At 58.8% G+C, this 22,706-nt stretch overlaps 1 protein-coding gene across 2 annotated transcripts; it reads left to right on the top strand.

Annotated features, from left to right (window-relative positions):
• Positions 1-747: 747 nt before the first annotated feature.
• On the top strand, positions 748-22,364 carry SRL (sarcalumenin). Of its 2 annotated transcripts, XM_077186983.1 has the most exons (7): positions 748-839; positions 10,940-11,038; positions 11,921-12,016; positions 15,284-15,319; positions 19,883-19,999; positions 20,699-20,932; positions 21,510-22,364. In XM_077186983.1, exons 1-7 carry the CDS (start codon positions 779-781, stop codon positions 22,319-22,321), a joined length of 1,455 nt encoding a protein of 484 aa, XP_077043098.1. In that variant the 5' UTR covers positions 748-778; the 3' UTR covers positions 22,322-22,364. The 2 variants fall into 2 exon arrangements, with proteins under 2 accessions (XP_077043098.1, XP_077043100.1); XM_077186985.1 differs by lacking the exon at positions 15,284-15,319.
• Positions 22,365-22,706: the final 342 nt, after the last annotated feature.

Here is a 22,706-nt window from a genome sequence, read left to right as displayed (position 1 = left end):
TGGGGAACTGTTGTTTGCCACCTTCCCTGAGAAAAGCTGGGTCACAGCCCCCCCAGAATGGCTCCTGCACTGAGGGAGCCCAAGGGTCACTGTGCCATGGCCAGGCTTTGGAGACAACGCTGAGAGGCTGCTCTGTATGAGCAAGGGTGCCAGGTGCTGGTGACATCGTGCCCTGTGCCACACTGCCAGTGCAGTGACAGTGGGGACACCATCAGGGTGGCAGGAACGTGGCCTGTTTCCTTTGGGGTCTATGGCATTGCCTGGAGTTGGTGACCTGTGGTGGCTAAAGGGGACATCAGCCCAGGACGAGGTGCCTGGGGACAGCCACCCTTGGGGACAGAGGAGGACACTGCAGATGAGGACACTGTTTGTGGACAGCTCTCCCTGTCCACAAACCCCTGCTCCAGCCCAGAAGGAGCTGAGGCAGCCCAAGGAGCCCTGTACCCCACACGAGCAGGATTTGGATGGGGACAGTCCAGAGGAGCCCTGCAGGAATTTATTCGGATAAAGGGGAGAGGCGCCCATTTCTGCTCTCGCTGGGACGGGGCTGTGACCCGCACGAGCAGTGCCACCCCCACGCCCGCAGGTGCCCCGTGCCCTCGCATCCCTGGCAGGAGCCATTGCCAGTGCCGTGTCCCCTCTGTGTCCCCATGGCCAGGGCCCCTGGGAGCGGAAGAGCGGCGGCGGCAGCAGCATCTGTGCGGGCAGCTGCCGGCCCTGCCCCGCGCCGCCCGTATAAATAGAGGCAGCGAGCGGCAGGGAGCTCCTGGCAGCCACCATGAAGGGCCTCAACCTGCTCTGCTGCTGCGTGGCCTCGCTGCTGCTCCTCGGCACCGCAGGTACGGCCACACACCGGGCTGGGAGCACCCGGGGGCTGGGGGTGCCCGAGGGCTGGGGGGGCTGGCAGGGCTATGGGGTCCCCGTGGGGCTGGGGGTGCCCTTGGGGCTGTGGGGACTCTGCGGGCTGTGGGTGCCTCTGGGTGCCCGGGCTTATGGGGTCTCCATGGGGCTGTGGGTGCCCTCGGGACTGTGGCAACCCCACGGAGCTGGCAGGTTCCCATGGGGCTGGGGGTCCCCACAGAGCTGGGTGTCCCCATGGGGCTGCAGGCTCTTGGGGGGCTGTGGGTTCCTAAAGGGCTGTGGGAACCCCAAGGGGCTGTGGGGTCCCTGTAGGGCTGCAGGTGCCCATGGGGCCGTGGGTGTCCGGGGGCAGTAGGTGCCTATGGGGCTGTGGGTACCTACAGGGGGTGCCTGTGGGGCCATAGGTGCCTGTTGGCTGGGGCTGCCTGTGGGGCTGTGGGCACCTCTGGGACTCTGGGTGCCTGTAGGGCTGCAGGTACCTGTGGGTCTGTGGGGGTCTGTGGGGGTCCTGTAGGGTTGCAGACAGAATTGTGGGTGCCTGTGGGACTGAGAGGCTCTGGGGCGCCAAGCGAGCCCAGCCCTGGAGCAGGACAGGGTGGCAGGGGTACAGCAGTCCGGGCTCCCCAGCAGCTTTTCCAAGGCTGCAGAGCCACCCCAAAGTGCGCAGGGAAACGTGTTGGGGGGCTGTGGACAGGAGGGGAAGGCGGGAGGTGCAGACTGGGGTCCCTCTTACAGAGTCACGCTGGGCACAGGGGCCGCGCTGCCGCTGACATGCCTTGAGGCAGTGTCACCTATGGCTGCCGTGGTGTCTTGATTTGGGACTGTGAGGGGGGGGTGCCAGGGCGCTGGGATCTCTGAGGACCCCGGATCCCCTTCCCCGGGCTGTGCCATCCCCGCTCCTCACCGCGCTGCCCGGCCGGGTGTCCCCGGGGCGGCGCGGCATCGCTGGTACCCTTGCTTGCCCTTGAGTTAATTTGGGCTGGTTCTCTGCCTGGCCGGGCTCCGGCGGCCGCGCAGCCGGGAGCGGGGCTGCTAAGAATGGAAACAGCCGTGTAAGGGGACACTGAGCCCCGGCACCCCCCCGGCCACCGCCGCGGCCCCGCGCGGGCACCGCAGCTGCCGCCTCCCAGCGCCCGGCACCCCCGGCCCCGCCGAGTTTTGGCCTTTTAAGGGCATCTTGGGCCATTCTCGGCAATGAATGGGGTTTGGGGCCAGCCACACACCCTGACAGAGGTGGGGTGACCTCCATGGGGCTGCGGGTGCAGTCTGTGGAGAGGGGTTGGGAAGGTGTTCTGCGGGCATGGATGGTGGCTGGTGCCACTCCAAGCGGGGCTGGGGGCTTTGTGGGACATCAGGAGCTTGTCTGAGACCACCAGCCCATGTCTTGGTTTGGCTGGGCTGGCACAGCACAGCACTGGGATCCCCCATCCCACAGGAGGCTCTGGGGCCAGGAGGCACATGGGGGTCTGGCAGCCCCAGGACGATCTCTGAGGGGTCCCCCAAGTTTATTGAGGGTTTATTGAGGGTCACCTGTTTATTGAGGGTCACGTATTTCACCCCTGTACTGAGAGTTTCCAAAAAAGCTCTAAGCAGTGGCATGTCTCCTGCCCATGCTTCTGCTCATCAGATACCAGTGGGATTTGCAGGATGAGTTTTGCTTTTCCTTTGGTGCCAAGCTGAACTCTCAGACCTGGCTCCTTTGGGGTGCAGGAAGTGGCTTGGAGGGGATGTTTTTTCCATTTTTGGGACAACTTTTCCCATTCAATCCCTGTTGGTGCCTGTGGGGCTGTGGGGATCCCATGGGGCTGTGGGGCTGCAGGTGCCCATGGGAAGAGAAGGGGTGAAAGTCCAGTGGAGAACCAGGGGCTTCATTGAACATCACAGCAAGATGTGCTTCCTTGGGTTTAGTGGCACCTGGGGCCGCCAGGACCCTGCCACCATTCTCAGAGGCTGGGGGTGGGAATTGCCCTGTGCCTGTGCTCTTACAGCCCCCTCTGAGACAGCTCATTGCACTCGTGGCTGGGGCTGGCAAAGCTCCCCAGGGTTGCCAGGAGCCTGGCAGGGAGCAGCACCTGCCGTGGGGCTGGGCAGTGGCTCATGGTGAGGGCACTCACCCAGTCTCCATCTGCTCCTGCCCAGGGGAGCACACTCACACCTCAGGCAGAGCCCAGCCGTCCCTTCCAGGCTGGGTGGCCCCTGTGGCCACCAGCAATGGGCTACAGGGCAGTGCCCAGGCACTTTGCCCTGGGCATCCCTTGGCTCTGCAGCCATCATGGGTTTGAGTGGGAGGGCAATTCCAGGCTGTGCCATCACCGCCTCTGAGCTGAGAGAGGACTTGGGGAAAGCCCTGGCACAGTGGTGACCTCCTGCAAGGCACTGCAGGGCTGGCACAGACCCCTCCAGGTGACAGCAGAGGGGTCTGTGCCAGCCTCAGCTTCTGGGAGTCCCTGTCCTGCCTTCCTGGAAGGTGTCATCTCAGGATGAGCTCCATCACCACGTTCTCATGGCATCCTGGGGTGTCCTCCACCACCTTGGAATGTGTCACTTTAGGGTGGGCTCCACCTCCCAGGCCAGAACATCTTGGGAGCAGGACTGTGACACCTTGTGTGGGCTCAGGGCCCTGGGCACAGCAGCCATGGGGACACCCACCCTGACCATCCCAGGCCAGTGGCCCCACAGTAACCAACCTGCCCAGAGCTGGGGACCTCTGTGTCCCAGGGACACCCCTCTGGACTTGTTTGACCCTCCAGCACCAGCACAGCCACGGGCAGCACTGCCACTGGGTGTGTGTGAGAAAGGGGCTTGGGGTGCCTCGGGTGTGCGGGGTGCTTGTGCCACCTACATCCCTGCCACACCCCTGGGGCCTCACCCCAAGGAGAACCTGGTCCCTGTGGGTGCCCCATCTTACTCCCAAGGTGTTGGCTGAGCAAAGCAAGGCAGATGCCAGCCAGGTTGGCTCTGCTGTGACACCCTCTCCATCTGCCATCCTTATCTCAGTGTGTAGGTGACATCCAGCAAGGCAGGAAGGCCAGGAGACCTTGGCTGTGCATGGCCCTGGTGGCACAGAGGTACCAGCAGGTCTCTGTGGGCTGGCACCAGGCTGGGAGGGCTGTGCCATGCCCAAGGACAACACTCTTGCCATGTTCCCCTGTGTCCCACTCGCCGAGCTGGTGAAATCCCAGCCTGGCCACTGGGTCAGGGTGACCAGATTGCTTCTGGAATTGCCTGTTCCCTGAGCTCTGCAGGAATAGCAGCAGCCCGGGGCTGTGCAGGGCTCCACTGAGCTATTTCCAGCTCATGGGGACATTTCCCTTGTTAGTGCCTGCTGGAGGGAGCCCTGAGCTCCTGTGCTGGTGGGGGCTGCAGGGGGGCAGGGGAGGTTTGGACAGGCACCCCGAGCCAGGAGGGGGTGCTGGCAGTGGCAGCATGGCCCTGGTGCCAGCTGGGCACCCTTGGGGTCACACAGCCCTGGGTACACTGCAGAAAAGGGCTCAGAGCTGTGTGGCCCTGTCCATGGGCTGGTGTCACCAGTGCTGCCACTCCCAGGGCTGGGCCCCCCTGCTCAGCATGGCCAGGCAGGGTCTGCCCCCACATTCCCATGGGCTTGAGGATCTTGTGGGACATCAGGCATTAGAATCCAGGCTGGCAAGTCCAAGGGGTGACCAGGAATGCTTGGGATGACCCAAGGAGGGATGAGGAGCCAGAAGTCTGGCCTTGAATGGACAGAGGGTGTCCCTCAGGGGACATCCCTGGGGTGGGTTGGTGAAGCCTCCCATGGCTGGAGGCCAGGAACAGTGAAAGCTCTTGGATGCCCTTCCTCTGGAAGAAGGAGCTCTTCCAGCCCCAGCCATGCCACAGCAGGTCCCCTGGGTCCCCCAGCACTCCCCCAAGCTGCAAGGGACACCAGAGGTGGATGTTCCTCGATGTACAGAGTGACATCTGCCTGTGCCAAAATACCTGACGTTTCCTGGCCCTCTGCTCACGGATGGACCCAGATCTCCTCAGCCAGGAAGCAGCAGGTGCTTCATCTCCCACCTTCCTCATCTTTGTGTCTTCTGCAAGTCAGGGTTCAGGGTCCCTTACAGACCTTGAGGTGGGGAGACAGTGGAAGAAACGCCCTGCAGCAATGATTCCCTATTTTAATCTCTATTCAGAAAGCTCCAAGCCTGGTTTTAACCCATTTGGTAGCTCCTGGTGATGTTTCTTTACCATATATTAATAAAAATATTGTATGGTTCTATGCAACCATTTACAGAAATCCAATCACTTCATAACTTTTTAAAATTAATCCTAAAATTTTCTGTACAAATGAGGTTAAGCTAGTTTGACAAAACTGTTTCCCAGACCTCCCTCTGCATTGAAAACCAGGAATATATTTGCTTTATACTGGATTTTTGGGATCATGAAGCTTCTGGGATGTGATGATGTGTCTGGGCATCCTGGGTTTTGGGGTGCACAAAGGTCTGGAGAGCCAACCCCATCCTCAGCCCCGTCCTTGTGCTTGTGTCCTCTGGGCTGCTTGAGCCCTCGTGGGTCACTTCCCTCTGAAGGTGTTGGCCCCAGGTGGAGCTGGAGCCGGGCTCCCCCTGCTCCGAGTGCTGGGCTGGAGGAGCCTGGGGGGATGGCCCTGAGCGAGGCCATGGGAGGGAAGGGACATCACCCTCAAAAGGGGTCTCACAGGAACGGTGGGGTCAGCATCAGGGCCAGCTGGAAAATCCCAGGAACTCCCTGACAGCTCCTTTGTGTCCAGTCAGTTTCCATGAGGTTTTAAAGGGCTTTGCCAGAACAAAGGCAGGGTTGGGTATTTGGGATACAAGATCCCACCAAGACCCCCCCGGGAGGACACGGGGAGCACAGGACTTGCAGGAGCCAGTGGATAAAACCCCCAGGGAAGCAGGGATGGGGATCTGGGCAGGGAAGGGGGCGTGTGAAAAGCCATCCCCGCAGCCCTGCCATCGCCGGCCCCACGCTCACGGCTCCGGTTTCTGCTGGAGGGGGAGAGTGTCCCTCCAGGGCCACCTGTGCCCATCTGTCCCTTCTCACCGTCCTCCTGGAGGACCCGTTTTGCCGTCAGGTCGCTGCTGTTCCGTTCGATCCCGTGCAGGGATGTTCAGCCCTGCCCCTCCTTCCCGCACAGGCTGTTCTGGGTGCAAACCTGCCACGGCATCCTGTGGCACCCAGCACCGCGCCCTGGCGTCTCCATGCCCGCTGTCACCTCCTGAAAAAGCGTCCCCTGGCAGCTCATAAAACTCCCAGCACCAGAAAGGGGTGGCAGGGGCAATTCAAGCCAGGAACTCGCAGGGAGGTCAAGTCCCCGAGGGGAAAAGGGCGAGGTCTCCTCTCCGATGCCACCCATCTGCTTGGCACAATGCAAGGTGTGAACACGGGGAGCCCCGGTGTCACTTTACACCCACGGGGGCCCCCAGGTGGGGACGTCACCCTGGGCTGGGCTGCGGGGCTGCTCCTCCCGCTGCCCCGTACAGTTGCCGTGCTGTATTTTTAGCCTCCGGAGGGTGTTAAGCCCGTAACCTTCGGCCCATTTTGCACTCATCGGCCCGCCTTGTGCAGGTCAGCACAATTCACCGTGGATCGGGCGACCATGTAGGGGAAACAGGGAGAAGGAGGTGGAGAGGGGACAGGGACTTTCTGTCGGACCTTGAAGGTCACAGGAAATGAAGCCCGTGAGCAGCACGGGGCAGGGACATCCCCATCTGAGTGCCTGGGGGATATTTCCCTTTTTCCTCGAGGGATGGCTCGTGGTGGGTACTGGCATTGCTGTTGTGCCAGGCCATGGTGGGTGATGGGTCAGAGGGGGCACACAGACCCCAGACAAAGCCCTGAGGACTCTCAGGGTCTCCTCTGCCTGGTCCTGCCCTCCTCCTCTGCTTTGACCATCACTCCTCTCCCAGCCCTCCAGGTCACCAGCTATTTTGGGGCCAAACTGAGAATGTCCCTGCTCCCATCAGCTGAGGGAACCCTCTAATGACTCAGGCTGGTTCCCAGGCCACTGGGCCAGGCAGGGCCATGTTGGCCCCAGTCACTCAGGGCTTTGCAGGTCAAATATAAATATTTCCATTCAAAAGGCTCCTGTAGGGTCCCACGGGTCTTCAGGAAGGCGACCTGAAGGACCAGGGTGGAAGGGAGGGGTGTGGGAGCTGCCCACAGCTATCTGCCTCCATCTGGGAGCTGAGCTGGGCGCCTGGAGGCACCTGTGAGCTGCTGCCAGCAGAGGACAGGGAGGTCAGAGAGGCCAGAGCAAGGGTGACCTGTGCATCCCATTTGGGCAGGCTGAGGGGCTGTGGCAGTGGCTGCAGCTCTGCTCTGCCAGGGAACCAAGAGCCACTGGCAATGAGGGCAGGCTGGGGGCAGCCTGTCCTCCCCAGTGCCCGCTGCTGGCGTGGCATGAGCTTCCCAATGCGACCTGATCCCAGCCCACAGCTCCACCAGCCCCAGTGCCATGGAGCTAGAACCACCCCCTGGCATCCCCAGGGCAAACTGGGCTGAGGGGTCTGGGGCTGGCCCCACACTGACCCCAGCCCAGCTCCTCCTGTGCTCGGCCACCACAGGCCCTGTGGCCAAACCCAGTGAGCTCCAATTTTGGCAAAGTCCTGCAGGACACAGTCCTGTGGCTCCTGCATGGACATGGAGCAGGAGCCAGAGCACAGGACTGGCCGTGCCCCTCTCCTCCTGCAGCCTGGATAGAGGTGGCCTTTTTTCCTGCTTGGCTTCTGCCTGCCAGCTGGAGTACAAAGGAATTATTTTCCTCTGAAACCCTCCCCTGGCATGAGACGTTTGGGGGGATTATTTAGACTAGCAGCAACTGTTTGTAACGGAGACAGTATAGCCGTGATCTTTTATTTTTGGCACCCGCTGACTGATGTTAAATTGCAGTTGGAGCCTATGGAAAATACGGATGGATTCTCCTGGGCCACAGAACACACTCATTGTGTCCCCAGCAGCAGCACGGCGTGGCACATGCTTTCCTAGTGAAGGGACACTTACAATAAATAGCTCCCAAGCCCCATGGCCAGGGTTAGGCAGGATCCCATGCTGGGCAGCCCCTCATGCCAGGAAGCCCCTTCCTCCTCCTCCTCCCCCTCACTTCACCGCCCACCTTGGCTGGTGTGATGCTCTCTCGAGTCAGGGCTGGGGAAGGACCCTTTTAACCTGCCAAGTGCCCACAGCCCCTCAAAATTTGCCATTTTTACTCCTTTCCCCATCTTTAGGACAGCTTTGCCACCTTCCTGCAGTGCTTTGGGGTGGGCAGCAGCCCCAGTGCCAGGCAGCCAGGGCTGGTGGAGCCATAGAGCCCCTGCCAGCTCCGCTTTCCCCCCACAAACATCTTTGCACCCAACTTCTTGCGACAGGGACAGAAAATGGAGCTGGAGCTGGAGAAGGCTTAGGGAAGAGTTTAAACCTCTTGGTAGAGCCACAGCTCGCCCCTCAGGGCCCTGGCAGGTGTGGGACTGACTGAGCTGTTCTCATCGTTTAGAGCCGCGCGCCCCCAGCACGGGCCATGGGCACGGCGCTGCCCAGAGCCCCCCGCCCGGCACGGAGCCCCCGCTGCAGGAGAAGGCACATGATGGCAGCCCCGAGGAGGAGCAAGGCACTGCCAGTGCCTCCGTGCCTGGTGTCACCGAGGAGGGACACGGAGAGGGGGAGAAAGAGCCGGCGGGCGGCCTGAGGAGGGGCCTGGGGCCAGGGGACAGCCAGACAGAGGAGAGCAGCAAGGAGCAGGGCCAGGAAGAACAGAGCTCAGGGGAGGAATCCATGGCAGCTCATCGTGGAGGGAACCATGGGCCTGGCACACAAGATGACATCCATGCCCAGGAGGATGAGGAGCCTGGCACAGAGCAAGGAGGCTCTGAGGAGGAAGGGCAGCCAGGGGAAGAGCAAACAGAGGAGCCAAGAGCAGCATCTGCTCCTGAGGGAGAGGAGGAAAGGGATGAGCAGAGCTCAGAGGAAGATGACGAGCAAGGAGAGTCTGAGGAAGGTGAACACGGGGAGTCTGAGGTAGATGGAGGCAAGGAAGAGTCTGAAGAGGGAGAGTCTGAGGAGGAGAAAGACTCTGATGAAGATGGTGACAGGCCAGAGAATGAATCTGGAGAGAATGATAAGGAAGCAGCTGGCACTTCCAACACAAAGAACCACAGCACACCAGCAGCTGCTGGCACAGGAGAAGCCAGGGATGGCCCTGGCAGCTGCCATCACCCACCCTGTGGGGATGTAGCAGAAGACCCACCAGCAGCAGTGGAAGACCCACCACCAGCAGAAGACCTGCCAGCAGCAGTGGAAAACCCACCAATGGTGGAAGATCCACCAGCAAAAGAAGACCCACCAGTAACAGAAGACCCACCAACAGCAGAGGAAGACCCTCCAGCAGCAGCAGACCCCCCTGCAGGGGCAGAAACCCCCCCAGCAGCAGCAGCAGACCCCCCTGCAGACAAGACCCCACTGGCAGGAACAGAGGTCCCCAGCACCACCGAGACCCAGCACAGGCAGATAGGTTGGAGTCTTTTCTTGTGGGTGTGCTGTAGCAGCAGGAGTGACCTCCCATCAACCCAGCGGAGCTGAGCTTGGCACATTAAACCTGACCTAGTGCATGGCCCTCTCCTAACGCTTCTGCTTCCCTGCCCGCCCTAACAGCGCCCGGCGTGGGCAGCGAGGCTGCAGCAGGATGCCCAACACGCGGGCACTCATCGCAGTGGTGCCAACACTGACTGATGTTCCCCTCTCTCCACTCCAAGTCCATGATTTCTCCTCAGGGATGTGGACATGGATAAAATGTTTAACCTCCAGGCCCCTTTCAGCACTCGCAGATCTCCTAAAGACTCTTTAACCACCACCCACAGAGTCCTCCGGGCCCTCGGCTTGTGCAGGGGCAGGATGCTCCTGGGATTGTGGGGCTCCCAGGATTGTGGGGCTCCTCTCCACCAGTTCTTGGCTCATAGGGAAGGTGTGAAGAGCTAATCCAGACCAATGAGCTGCTGAGGCACCAGCCCCGCTCAATCAGTGAAAGGCTAACTAGGGGAAAGGGACACCCCCCACCATGATTTCCTAGAATTATTTGTAGACTTTGGCCCACAGGTTGGGCAGCGACCTTTGGACCCAGATTAGTATTTTTGTTGTTTTCATCTGTAATGTCCCAGCTCAAAAAGCCTCCCATTTTACCCAAAAGACAAACCCAGTTTGGTCTCTGTGTTTTCACTTGGCAAGTCAAAAGGTCTTCCTCAGCCCAACACTCAGTAGATGCTCAACACAGTCTCAGGGCTTAGTGGTGCCCTGCTTGATCCTGCTGTCCCCAGGCCCCCGCTAAAGTCCAACCCAGCTTCCCATATCAAAAAGCTCTTGGAAGCTCCTGGTGTGCCAGCACCTCCATGGCAAGGACACCCCTGTCTCCCTGTTTTGGGGACAGTGGGGCACCTTCCCCACTGGAGGCAGCTGCCTCATGCTCCTCATGCCTGGCATGGAGCCATGAGGGACAGGGTGCTGTGCAGAGGGCAGGGGCACATGGGGACAGAGGTGGGAGAACTGGGAGGGAACAACCCCACTGGCAAAGGTGGGGCAGGCTGGCCTGTCCCCCAAGAGCCAGAGGCAGCCCCAGCCTGGGACCCCACGTCTCCAGCTGACCCTGCAGGTTTCTGGGGGAGCGGGCAGCCAGAGAGACAGCAGCACCCAGCCTGCAGCCGAGGCTGAGCCCACAGAGCCGCAGCTGCCGGGGGAAGCACCAGGGCCCCACTGGGCAGCAGCTGCCGTGTGCTCGTGCTGCATCCCAACCCCGGGAGCCGCTTCCAGGCACATCCTTTGCATTCCCCACGAGCAGCCAGCCCCTCCTCGGAGCCAAGCAGTTGCCCATGACGCTTCCCCCAGCAGCCACAGCCCTGGCAGCCTCCAGGAGCCTGTGCTAAAGGGAAAGCACGTGGCATGCGAAGGGTGACAGTGGCTGCCGTGGGCATGGCGTGCCCGCAGGCTCGGGGTGTGTGTGCTCCCCGTGCCCTCTCCCTGGCAGTCGCTTGTGTGAGCTCCTGGGTGGGTTCCCCCCTCCAGCAGTAACAGGTCTCCTTGTTTTCTCCTCCAGAAGAGGTTGAAGATGCCAGCGAGCCGACCAAGCGCGACCGGTCCCACTTGGAGAACACCCTGAAGCTCAATGAGGAGAAACCTGCCGATGACGTCTCAGGTGAGGAGGCCACGCATGCCCTGCACTAAGACCATGGACAGGACTTTCCTTCTCTTGTGTTTTGATTTTAACCTTGCTTCTTGCAGGTCTAGTAATGCCAGATCTTCAGTAAGAGCCCTTTGGCTGGTCTTGGGTTAATGTAGTTTAGGTATTTTAAGGACATCACCAAGGACATACAAGAATTAGGAAGGTATAGAGGCTGGAAGATGCAGACAGTGAATCAGGCACATCCTTGCTCAAAGAAACCTGGAGCAACTTGTGACAAAGGGTTGGGATTTTTATTCCAATTATATATTTGGTTTTGCTACTCTAAGGTTTGTTTCTGCTGGCCCTGTTGGCAGTTTGGGCTGGAAAGGCAGTGATAAGAGATACTGTGGAAAAAGCTCCTCCTTTCTTCTAGCAAGCAGCTCAGGGGCCATGCCAGGGGGCCCTGGCACCAGGGTGGAGGGCTTTTTGGGATCGTGGGTGTTGAGTGCTAAAGCACTTAGGAAAGGTGCTCCTCCCATCAGCTGCTGGGAGCAGATGGGGACAGTGCTCAGTTGGAAACATTAGCAGGGGAGAAGCATCAAAATCCTAGAACAGTTTGGACTGGGAGAGACGGTGAAGACCATCTCATCCCACTCCTCTGCCATGAGCAGGACATTTTCCATAGACCAGGCTGCTCCAAGCCCTGTCCAACCTGGCCTTGAACACTTCCAGGGATTCAGGGGCTGCCACAACTCTGGGCAAAATGTGGCTGGGATCAGTTTGGCCAATATTTCAGCTGTAAGCCAAGTCCCTTGATCCATGACTGGGCCACCTTTGGGACCTGCATGGGCCCAGGAGGGTCTCACCCAGCCTGGTGGGGCTTGCCTCTCACCTGCCCCATGCTTTGCCCCCCAGGAGTATTGCAGCGGCTGAGGAAGATCTACCACTCCTCCATCAAGCCCCTGGAACACTCCTACAGATACAACGAGCTGAGGCAGCACGAGATCACAGGTAATGCCATGGGCACTGGGGTCTCCAGCACCAGCAGGTCCTTGGGATGCAGATAACAGCACAGAGAGCAGATCATGGGCAGATAACAGCACAGAGAGCAGATCATGGGCAGCCTTGGATTGTGTGTCCTCCTTTGCAGCTTCCCAGGGAGTCCATGAACATGCTGGGCTTAGAGGCCATGCCCTAGTGAACCCAGCAGCAGGAATTCCTGCCTCTGCCTCAGCCCATCTGCTGTCAGGGCCATCTGTGTGGGCTGAGCACTGAGCCCTGCCTGCCTCGGGTCTCCCACCTGCTCAGCATCAATGCCCTGTACCCCTGCCAAGCACAGATCATGGCCCAATGAAACAGGCTTGGCAAGGAAGCTCAGGACCTCTCAAGGCTGGGGATGAGCTTCCTGGGGGTGGCAGGAGCTGGCATCCTTCCTGCTGGGTACAGGACACAGCCATGTGGGCAGGGTGTTCCTCAAGCTCCACAGCCTTCGCTCATCCTGAGAGTTGGAGTTTCCAGCCCTTGGCAATCTCAGACACAATGGATGGGGTGAGCCCCATCCTGTGGCCCCTGGCATGGTGTGGGCTGAGCCAGGTCACACATGTGTCCCTCTAGAAGAGGAAAGTGCAGCTCTGTCCCAAGATGCTCACAAGTTACAGGAAGTTCTTGTGACCCAAGAAACACAAGCAGCCTCATTTTCCAAGCACAGATGGCTCAAACCCACGTCTGACTTCCTTGTTCACTGCAGTAATTCTCCTCTGAGTATCTATTCAAGCACAGGAGCCAGGGCCAGATGTCTCCTGAGTATCCAGGTGCTGCTGGAGTCCCTGCTGCCAGTGTCCCAGGACTTCGTGCCCATGTCCCCCTTCTGCCAAGGTTCTGGAGTTGTCCTCCTTGTCCTGCAGCTCTGCCTGCCTCTCCAGGGGTCCAGGCCCACCCTCCTGGAGCCATGCCCTCCCTTCTATTGAGGCAGGACTGGGATGCACCCTGGGGTGAGGGTATATCTGTGGGATATACCCTGCCCACAGATCTTCCTTTTACAGCTGGCCTTGCTCCACCAGCACACAGGCCCCACACTCAGCTGGGGCACATCCCTGTAGAGCAGAACTCTGGCTTTCCAGGCATCCCTCCTGCAACTCCTAAGTCTGAGCCAGACATTCTCTAAGCAGGCTTGGACATCTCCCTACCCTGCCAGGCCATCTCCAGTGTAGAGCCAGTGTGGAGCACAGGGAAGTTACCCTGTGGGAGGGTAATTGAGGTTCACAACATGTCCTAATTGTCACCCCATGTCTGCTGGCCTGTCTCCTGGCAACACCCCAACTTCCTCTCCAAGCTGCTCTGGTGTTTGATGTTTTCTGTCAGTTCAACCTGGGCCACAGTTCAGGAAGATGTTTGGGGTTACAGAGCAGCTGGTGGGCTCTAACCCCCCTTTGCTGTTCACAGCCAGAGCATGTAGTCCCCAGCTACAGTTTCCAGCCCTTAGGATGTCCTGCCCTACCTTAGTCCATCCCATGCCCAAGCAGCCACCTCCCTGCTCCCTTTTTGGGAGGAAACAAGTGTTTAAGTGTTCCCCAGGCTCCTGCTGGCTTTCTCAGCTCCTGAGGTTCACCATTCACCCTGGTGTTTTCCCAGCCTCTCTCAAACCCAGCTCCTGAGCAGGACTCACCTCAGACAGCAGGTCCTGGTGTTCCTCCCGGCCTCACCTCAACACTCCATGGTCTGTTCCACCTCACTGTGAGGAACAGCCACCCCTCAGGCTGACAGTCCCCAGGTCAGGTCCCAGCACACCCTGCTGTGTCCTACAGGGCACCCTCACGGTGTTGTGACCCTGGATCTGGCAACCCACTGTCCCCTCCTGGCCCCCAGGGAAGGGCACAGGGATGCTGCACTGCCTGCAGTCTTTGTCTCAGCTGTGAGACACCCTGGCCATGCTCCCCTCCAAAAAATTTAGACACCAAACTTTTTGAATGATCTCTGACAGCCCAGCCATACCCTGGCATGCACAGCCCTATCTGGAAACCTACAGCTCAGCAGTTTGCCTTTCATACCCACAGATCCAGCTTTCCCCAGCCCTCATTAGCAGTGTAATCAGAGAAACCTGCACATTAGTTCCAGGGTTGGCCCAGGGAACTCTCTTGACCTTGGAGGGCAGGTGAGGACACAGTGGAGCTCAGGAAGCCTTCTCAACACTTCCCCTGAACAGTGCCCGTGTCCCAGGCGGGTTCATGCCATCAGTGCTGTCCCTGCAGGCTGGGAGGTGCTCCCAGCTCCCCCCTGTGCCCCCTGTCCGTGGTGGGGGGAGGCTGGAGGGTACAGAGCTGCCGGCTCAGCTGGCTGGGAGCAGCAGGACAGCTGGGGGAGCTTTGGGGCTGGCCTGTCATGGAATATGTGTGACCTTTGGAGGTGTAAACCAATATAGAGGGGTGCCGTGGCAAGCACCCTGGCCCCTCCATTATGTGGCAGCCTTCCATTTTGTCTTTCTTCCCATCAGCTCCTCTCACTGCAGTGTAATCCAAAGAGCTCCCCTGCTCCCCACAACATGTGAAAACTCCCATGGAGTCCTGTGGGAGCTGTGGCTGTCACCATCAATTCTGACTTGTCAGGGTGCATCTCAGAAAGCTCCCACACACCCTCTGCTTCAGCCTGGCAGATGCCATTTCCTTCTCCCTGCCTGCCACCCTCCTGCCTCTCTGCTCTGCCATCCCACATGGATGCAGTCATGCTCTGGCTGGGTCCAACTCTGTGCTTGGAGGGGCTATCTCAAGCTGAGGGTGAGGGATTCTCCCAGTCCAGCCATGGAAAGCTTGCTGTGAGGTCACACCAGGTTGTGGTGCATGCTGGTGACCCTAATTACTGATGTATGCTAATTAGCAAGTGTCCCTGTATAGGGAATTACCTCCCAGATGCCATCACCAGCCACAGGGGCTGGCTCCAGGTGACCCTGTCACCGGGGTTGTCAGGACACTTGCTGGGTTGGTGGCTGTCTAACCCTGGCTTGTTGGGCTCCGTGTGCTCGGCGGGTGATGCCAGGGAAGGCAACAACCCCGCAGAGCAGGAGCTGGGATGCAGAGCACCCCGAGCCACATCCCCGCCCTGCAGGGCAGACAGGGGTTCAGTGCTTGTCCTGGGAGCTGCAAGCTGCTCCCAGGCTGTAACTCCTCGTCTCCTGCTGGGAATGTGGCCATCGGTTCCCTCCTTGTCGTGGACCACTCCCGGGCTGTCGCATCCCTCCTCGGACTCACGGTTCCTTTTCTCTCTCCCCGTGTCCCTCGCTAACAGCTTACCCCGGACGCACCCTGGGCTCCTCGGCCACAGGTTGGTATCGCCGCCTGCTCCCTGCATGCTGCCGGCACTGCCTGTGCTCTGCGCTGCCCCGCGGCTTCCCCGGGCTCCCGGGGAATGCGGCCGCACTGCCCAGGCACCGAGCAGGGCTGTACCCGCCATCCCCGCCGGGACAGCGTCCCCAGCCCCTCCAGAGCCTGCACTTGTCCCAGCCTGACTCTGTGTGTCCCGACAGCGCCCTTCCCTCCAGTCCTCACCTTGCACAGGCTCTGACACCTTTCCCTCTTGGTTTAAGACTGAGAGGCAGAATATTCCTCTGGCCAGGGTTCAAAGGTGTTTCTGGTAGTCCTGTGAGAGGGAGATGGGGGCTCAGTCTGGAGAAAGGGAGCCTCGGGGGACCTTCTCACTCTCAACTCCCTGACAGGAGGGTGGAGCCAGGTAGGGACCGTCCCAGGGAACAAGGGACATGACAAGAAGAAATGGCCTCAAGTTTTGCCTGAGGAAGCCTGAATATATTGGGAAAATTTCTTCAGAGAAAGGGCTGTCAGGCCCTGCCATAGCTGCCCAGGGCAGTGGTGGAGTCCCTAATCCCAGGGGGATTTAAAAACCCTCTGGATATGGCACTTGGGGACGTGAGTTAATGGTGGCCTTGGCAGTGCTGCAGGAACATTTAGAATTGGTCATCTTAGAAGGCTTTTCCAACCTAAAGTATTCCATGATTGTATGTGTTGGACCTTTAGGTTGATCTCTCACCCATGGCATGAACTGGAGGAGCCCAGATGATAGCTCGTCCTATAGAGGGGATCTCTTCCCACCCTTCACCCTCCTACGTGAGAAACTTTCCTGAATGTCCACCCCTGATCCCACAGCAGCTGTCCCAGTAACACGGGCTGGCCCCTGCCCAGCTGAAGCCCGAGCTGGCTCCTCTCCCTGCCTATCCTGCTCAGGGTGTGCTGCCAGGTCCCCCAGGAGGATCAGGAGATGGGAGACAGTCCAAGAAATGCCAGCCAACACCCAGCCCTTCCCCTGGGCCTGGTGCTCAGCCACAGGAACAATGTTCCCGCAGGGAAATCCCATCTTGTGTCCCTGCTGTCCTGCCCCACGGCCACGCTGCCACACCCTGCCAAGCCAGGCTCCCTTGGGCATGGCCACACTGAGCCCTGCTGGTGCCAGGAGAGCCTCTGGCTCCCTGCAGTGCCAGCAATGCCAGTGTGGCAGCAGTGCAGAGGGCTGGGGCTATTTATAGCATATTCCGATAGCTGCCTTATCTCATCTCGGGCTCAGGCGCTCGCACACGTGCTGCCAGGGTGGGCACAGGCTGGGGGCACACGGGGGAGGCACAGGCTGGCTCAGCCACGTGGGCTGGTCTCTCCATCTGTGGGCACGTGTGTTGTCAGGGTACTCATGGATTTGGAAGCTTTGGGAGCAAGGGGTGCCCCCTCCAAGGGTTGCTGGATCCGTGCTGTGGGCACGTGGCTGGTGGTGTTTGTGGCACAGGGGTGGGACAGAAGTGTGGGTGATGCTGGGAGTGTCCCCAGGTGTTCCAGCCTTCCTGGGTGGCTTGAGGACAAAGAAAAGCTTGGTGCCCATGGCTCAGTAGGAACCAGGAGAGGAAGGAGGTTTTGCTAGGTACTCAGCTTTGCTCAGCATCCTCAGGACAGACTTGCACTTGGGGGAGAGGCCACACCAGGCACATCTGCTGGGCTTGAGGACAAGAGGAGACAAGGCCTTGCCCAGGATTAATCATAGAACTATGGAAAGATTTGGGTTGCAAAGGACCTTAAAGCCCACCCAGTTCCACCCTCTGCCATGGACAGGGACACCTTTCCCTAATCCCAGGCTGCTCCAAGACCCATGCAACTTGGCCTTGGACAATTCAATGGATCCAGGGGCAGCCACAGCTTCTCTGGGCAACCTGAGCCAAGGCCTCCCCACCCTCACAAGGAAGAATTTCTTCCTAAATCCCATCTAACCCTGCCCTTTCTCAGTGTGAGGCCATTTCCCTGTGCCTTGTCACTCCAGACCCTCATCCAAAGTCCCTCTCCAGCTCTCTTGGATCTTCTTTAGTCACTGAAAGGGGCTCTAAGTTCTCCCCAGAGCTGCCTCTTCTCCACCCCAGAGCAGCAGCGCTTCCAACCGAGGGCAGCCTGGCACTGCCACATGGCAAACCTCACAGAACGCCACTGCTCTAGGAAACAAAACTACTTGGACAGCCGAACTGCTCCTATGCCCAGAGCTGAGTAGCCCAAGCAGACCCAGGCTCTGCGGAGGGCTGAGCTTGAGGCTCGTCTGAGCTTGAGCTGAGAGCGAGCAGCCACAGGGTGGCTGGAGAGAGCCGCTGTGATGGAGCTGCCGCCATCCCCGCCCGGCCGGCAGCGAGCCCCGGCTCCTTCCCGCTGTCCGGGCCGTCAGGCTGAGCCGAACTGCGGCTGACAGACATGGCACGGGGACGTGGCACGGACAGATGCCAGGCCAGCACCCTCCCGGGGGGGAGATGCTCCCCCTCTCCCACCCTCTGGGCAAGCAGCAGGGAAATCCATACCCGGCCTCACATCCTTGCAGCTCCTGCGCTTCCTGCAGAGTTGCAGTGCCTGGCACTGCCCACACAGCCCATGGGGGGCACAGAGGTGCTCGAGGGGCTGTGGGTGACCAGCCATGGGGGCTGCCCACGTCGCTGCCCACCTTGGCTCCGTGCAGCAAAGCCAGAGCTCACAGGTGCCCACACTCACACAGTCACACCTGGCCAGGGATGTGTTACGAAAGAGCACACGGGGACCCACCCCAAACCTCTGGCACAACATCACAGGGATAATGGTAATAATAACAACCATCCTAACCTAATTAAAGCTGGCAAGAGAGCAGAGCAGCGGCGACAGAGCGGCAGAGGAATGATTAATAATGAGAGGCCAAGGTTTCAACACTTGTTTTGGTCCCATGTGAGAAGACAAGGCTGGATTCCTGCAGCTGCCAGGCAGGGAGTAGGGTACAGGAAGAGCCATGCATCCCCTGCTTCAGAAGTGCTGCCCTGCTTTGTGAAGGAGGGCTGAGCTGTATGGATGCAGCAGTGCCTCATGGAGAGATGTCCCAGCCCATTCCCTTCCCCAGAGGTGACACAGTGAGCCTGTGAAGGGCAGGTACAGCAGGAGCAGGTTGGAATGCTCTCCCCAGTGCCTGCTCCCACAGCCAGATGGGCTCAGTGTGAAGCTGCCATGCAGTGCCCTCCAGCACCCTCAGGGCAGGAGCTCAGCACCATGGGGGCTTTGCGGTTTTCCCCACCTTGGAGATGGATCCCTGGCCTGCTGGAATGCTGCTGGCTCCTGCATGGGTGGCAGCCATGGAGCAGCATCAGGGGCTATCAGCTACCTCATGGAAAATAGTTCTGCCTCAGGCATGGGGATGAAGAGAAGGTGCTGGGGGCAGCACAGCTTGCTCAGGGCATCTCCTTGCCTTGGGCCATGGGGGAAGGCTCTGCTCCAGCTGAGATAACAGCTCCCAGCTCTTCTGGTGTCATCCGTCCCCTGGCTGAACTCCTGCTAGCAACAACAGGATGGACCCTCTCCCACCCTGAGCATAGGATGGGGTTGGTTTTCACCAACGGGAACTCACCCAGTTTTACTTCCATTCTTGTCCTGTTTATTCTTGTCCTGCTTCAGACTCACAGGCTCCCATGTGTCCCGGGCACAGCTTGAGGGCTGGCACAGGCCCTGGGCTCCTCTGGCTCCACTGGCTGCCTACCTGGGCTCCTGGGGGCTGGGGGGTCGAGCAGTGTGGGCACAAGCTGATTGCATGAGTCCTGTTTGAGCAGGGGTTGCTCCTGGGGGCGCTGGCTGCGTGTGTCCAGGGACCTCTGTGCTCCTGGACTGATGGCATGGCATGGGGACAGGTCACCATCCTCGTGGAGAAAACTGTGTGACTTGAAAAACACAGGATGGGGACTACAGTTCACTCTCCTTTTGCCTTTCTCCAAGCCCAAAGCGGGGTTGTTTGACCTCCCCAAATCCAGCTGGAGCCTCACACCCAGCTCACACCCAGGCAATGAGCTCCTGCTCTGCCGGAGGGTCAGGAGGCACGGCCCGGGGGTGGGTCCCTGCGAGGGCATGGTGGAAAGGCTTGCAGGCAGCTGGCTCGAGGCTCGCACCGCGCTTTCCATGCCCTGCGCCGCTGCTCCCGAACCCACGGCAGCTCCCTGTGCACGGGGCCCGGCATGGCCCCTCCTCGGCATGGCCCGTGCTTTGCGGCGGCTGCCTCCAAACAACACCCCCAGCCCGCAGCCAGCCCCAGACTCACCCGCCTAAACCAGAAACAAACCGAGACAAGGCTTAAAAGACCTTCCAGTCCTCCGTAGTCTAAGAAGGGCTAAAGCTCGGAGGTGGCGAGGCAGCGAGGTGAGCTCTGCCGCAGAGCACGGGGCCGTCCCGCTCCCGCAGCCGGCGGCGCTGCCTTGGCTGGCGAATGGCTGGTGGCCCCAGGGCGGCTGATTCCCCGGCAGCAGCACCGCGCCGCTCACATGGGATGCTCGTTACAGCCGCGAGTTAATCGCACGGCGGCGACGGCTATTGTTCCTTCACTTCCTCTTGTTATTTCCCCTCTCCGCAGATGGGGAGATCACTTCCAAGCCTATGGTGCTATTCCTGGGACCGTGGAGCGTCGGCAAATCTTCCATGATAAACTACCTCCTGGGGCTGGACAACACTCCCTACCAGCTCTACACAGGTACCACACTCACTGCTTTGCCAAGGGGGTGCCAACACCTGCATTTCCACATCCCTGCAGTCAGCAATTCCCAGCCGTGTGTCTTCAATCCCTCCATACAGCCAGGAGGTTGGATCCGCTCCATGACACCTGGCTGTGGTGCCACGGAGGGAGAGGTTCCCCATCACAGCCTGTCCACCCTTCCAAGGGTGGAGGAGAGCATCTCTCCCACAAAATCCTCATCCTGCAGCACAGGGCTCACAGCTCCCAGTGCCAAACCTGTGAGCAGCAGTCATGTCAAAAGGGCAGCTCACCTTTCTCTTCTCCCCATCCCTCCCCACATGCAGCCAGCTCATTCAACCTTCCAGGAGAAATGCCATTCCCCTTCCTTCCTCCCTGCTCCCACAGACGTCATCTCACAGCTAAGGGCAAATGTCCATGGCCAGATCAGTGCTGTGGTAATGAGGGCTCCCAGGAGATGGTTCTCCATGACACCTTGTACAGTCAGGCCATTTCCACAGAAACCAGTCCTCACAGAAAACAACCCCATGACATCTTCCCAAGAGAAGTCAGGGCAGGAATTTCATGCTGTTCGTCTTGTCCCTGCATCTCTTGAGAAGCACGCAATGCTCTCAATGCTCCCAGGCTCAGGCCAGCCCTGTTGTGTCCATAGCCTGGCATGGATTTCATGCCTCTGCTGCTCCTCTCGTTGCTGCACAGGGGCAGAACCCACCACCTCTGAGTTCACTGTCATCATGCACGGGCCCAAGCTGAAGACCATCGAGGGCATCGTGATGGCTGCTGACAGTGCCCGCTCCTTCTCGCCCCTGGAGAAGTTTGGGCAGAACTTCTTGGAGAAGCTGATAGGCATTGAGGTCCCCCACAAACTGCTGGAGAGAGTCACCTTCGTGGACACGCCGGGCATTATCGAAAACCGCAAGCAGCAAGAAAGAGGTAGGGGTTCACTGGGTTCATCTAAGGGAACCCAGAAAAGATGCTATGGTGATCTGAGGTGACAAAGGTGGCTGAAGCACAATTGAGTCCTGACACAACACAGGCTGCCCAGGACAGTGGTGGAGTCACCATACCTTGGTAGGATTTAAAAGATGTGTGGATGTGGCACTTAGGGACATGGTTTACTGGTGGCCATGGCAGTGCTGGGGGAATGGTTGGACTCAACGATCTTAGAGGACTTTCCCAACCATAATGATTCTCTGATCCTGTGATTCAGTATCTGCTCACAGGAACATCAGGAACCCGTGGTCAGGAGCAGGGAGAAGGAGGGTCGGGAGATAAGGGTGAGAGAGACAGGCAGTCACAGGCCCAGACACCCATGGATGGCTTTTTGTGCCAAGAAGCTCCAAAGTGTTTTTAACAAGTGAGAAAGAGATTCTAGGCGACAGGGGAAGTTCACTGTGCCTCACAACCCATGCAACCAAATGGGGACTGAGGCACAGCAGGCTCACATTTATCAATCCCCTTGGTTAAGGGACTCATCCTGCATTGGATTTCCCTGTTTCCTCTCCTCAAGGTTACCCATTCAACGACGTGTGCCAGTGGTTCATTGACAGAGCCGATCTCATCTTTGTTGTCTTTGACCCCACGAAGCTGGATGTGGGCTTGGAGCTGGAGATGCTGTTTCGTCAGCTGAAGGGCCGCGAGTCTCAGATCCGAATCATCCTGAACAAAGCTGACAGCCTGGCTACCCAGGAGCTGATGAGAGTCTATGGCGCCTTGTTCTGGAGCTTGGCTCCTCTCATCAACGTCACAGAACCACCCAGGGTGTACGTTAGCTCCTTCTGGCCCCATGACTACAATCCAGAAACCCACAGAGACCTGTTCCTCAAAGAAGAGATATCGCTCCTGGAAGATCTCAACCAGGTGATTGAGAACAGGATGGAAAACAAGATTGCCTTCATCCGCCAGCACGCCATCCGGGTGCGCATCCACGCCCTGCTGGTCGATCGCTATCTACAGACCTACAAGGACAAAATGACCTTCTTTAGCGATGGAGAACTGGTGTTCAGGGACATTGTGGAAGATCCTGACAGGTTCTATATCTTTAAATCCATTCTGGCAAAGACCAATGTCAGCAAATTTGACCTCCCCAACCGTGAGGCTTACAAGGACTTCTTTGGCATCAATCCCATCACCAGTTTTAAGCTGCTATCTCAGCAGTGTTCCTACATGGGAGGGTGTTTCCTAGAGAAGATCGAGAAGGCCATCACCCGTGAGCTTCCCGATCTCTTGGGAAGCATCGGCTTGGGGAAGAAGCCCAATGTCCTCTCCTGCGACGTCACCGGCTGTGGCGAAACCCCAAAGAATCGCTACAGGAAACCCTAAGGTGATCCAAAACCCAACTGTCCACGTGTTCCTACTGGTGAATGAGCTTATGTCTTATCTGTCCAAGAAGCCGTGGTTTGTTAACCCTTTGAGTGCCGCGCTGGCAAAGGCTACCGTACGATGAGGACTTTGAGTCATTGACATCGATGGCAGGGGAAGATGGGTGGGCATAAGGAAGAGAATAAAAACTGTGAATTCCTGACATTTTATCTTTGTTCTTTTGAGTAGAAGGCAATGTTTAAGCTGTAAGTATGAGCAATGCATGGGCAGGACTGCAGCTGCTTTTCCACTGGTGCCGAGAGTGCATGAAGAGGAATTTCAACCTCTGCATCCCTGAAGCCATGAGGGAATGAGAACAAGGGCACAGCTTGAGAACACAGGGGAA

This window comes from Agelaius phoeniceus, chromosome 16 (genome assembly GCF_051311805.1).
Source record: "Agelaius phoeniceus isolate bAgePho1 chromosome 16, bAgePho1.hap1, whole genome shotgun sequence".
Classification (NCBI taxonomy): Eukaryota; Metazoa; Chordata; class Aves; order Passeriformes; family Icteridae; genus Agelaius; species Agelaius phoeniceus.
This window is presented reverse-complemented; position numbering and strand designations above follow the sequence as displayed.

Bases quoted from the DNA above. Each gene is read 5' to 3' on its own strand.
- SRL (XM_077186983.1), top strand. From the start codon at position 779: ATGAAGGGCCTCAACCTGCTCTGCTGCTGCGTGGCCTCGCTGCTGCTC. The intron at 11,039-11,920 runs GTGAGGAGGCCA...TTTGCCCCCCAG, and splicing joins ACCTGCCGATGACGTCTCAG to GAGTATTGCAGCGGCTGAGG. The intron at 20,933-21,509 runs GTAGGGGTTCAC...CCTCTCCTCAAG, and splicing joins CCGCAAGCAGCAAGAAAGAG to GTTACCCATTCAACGACGTG.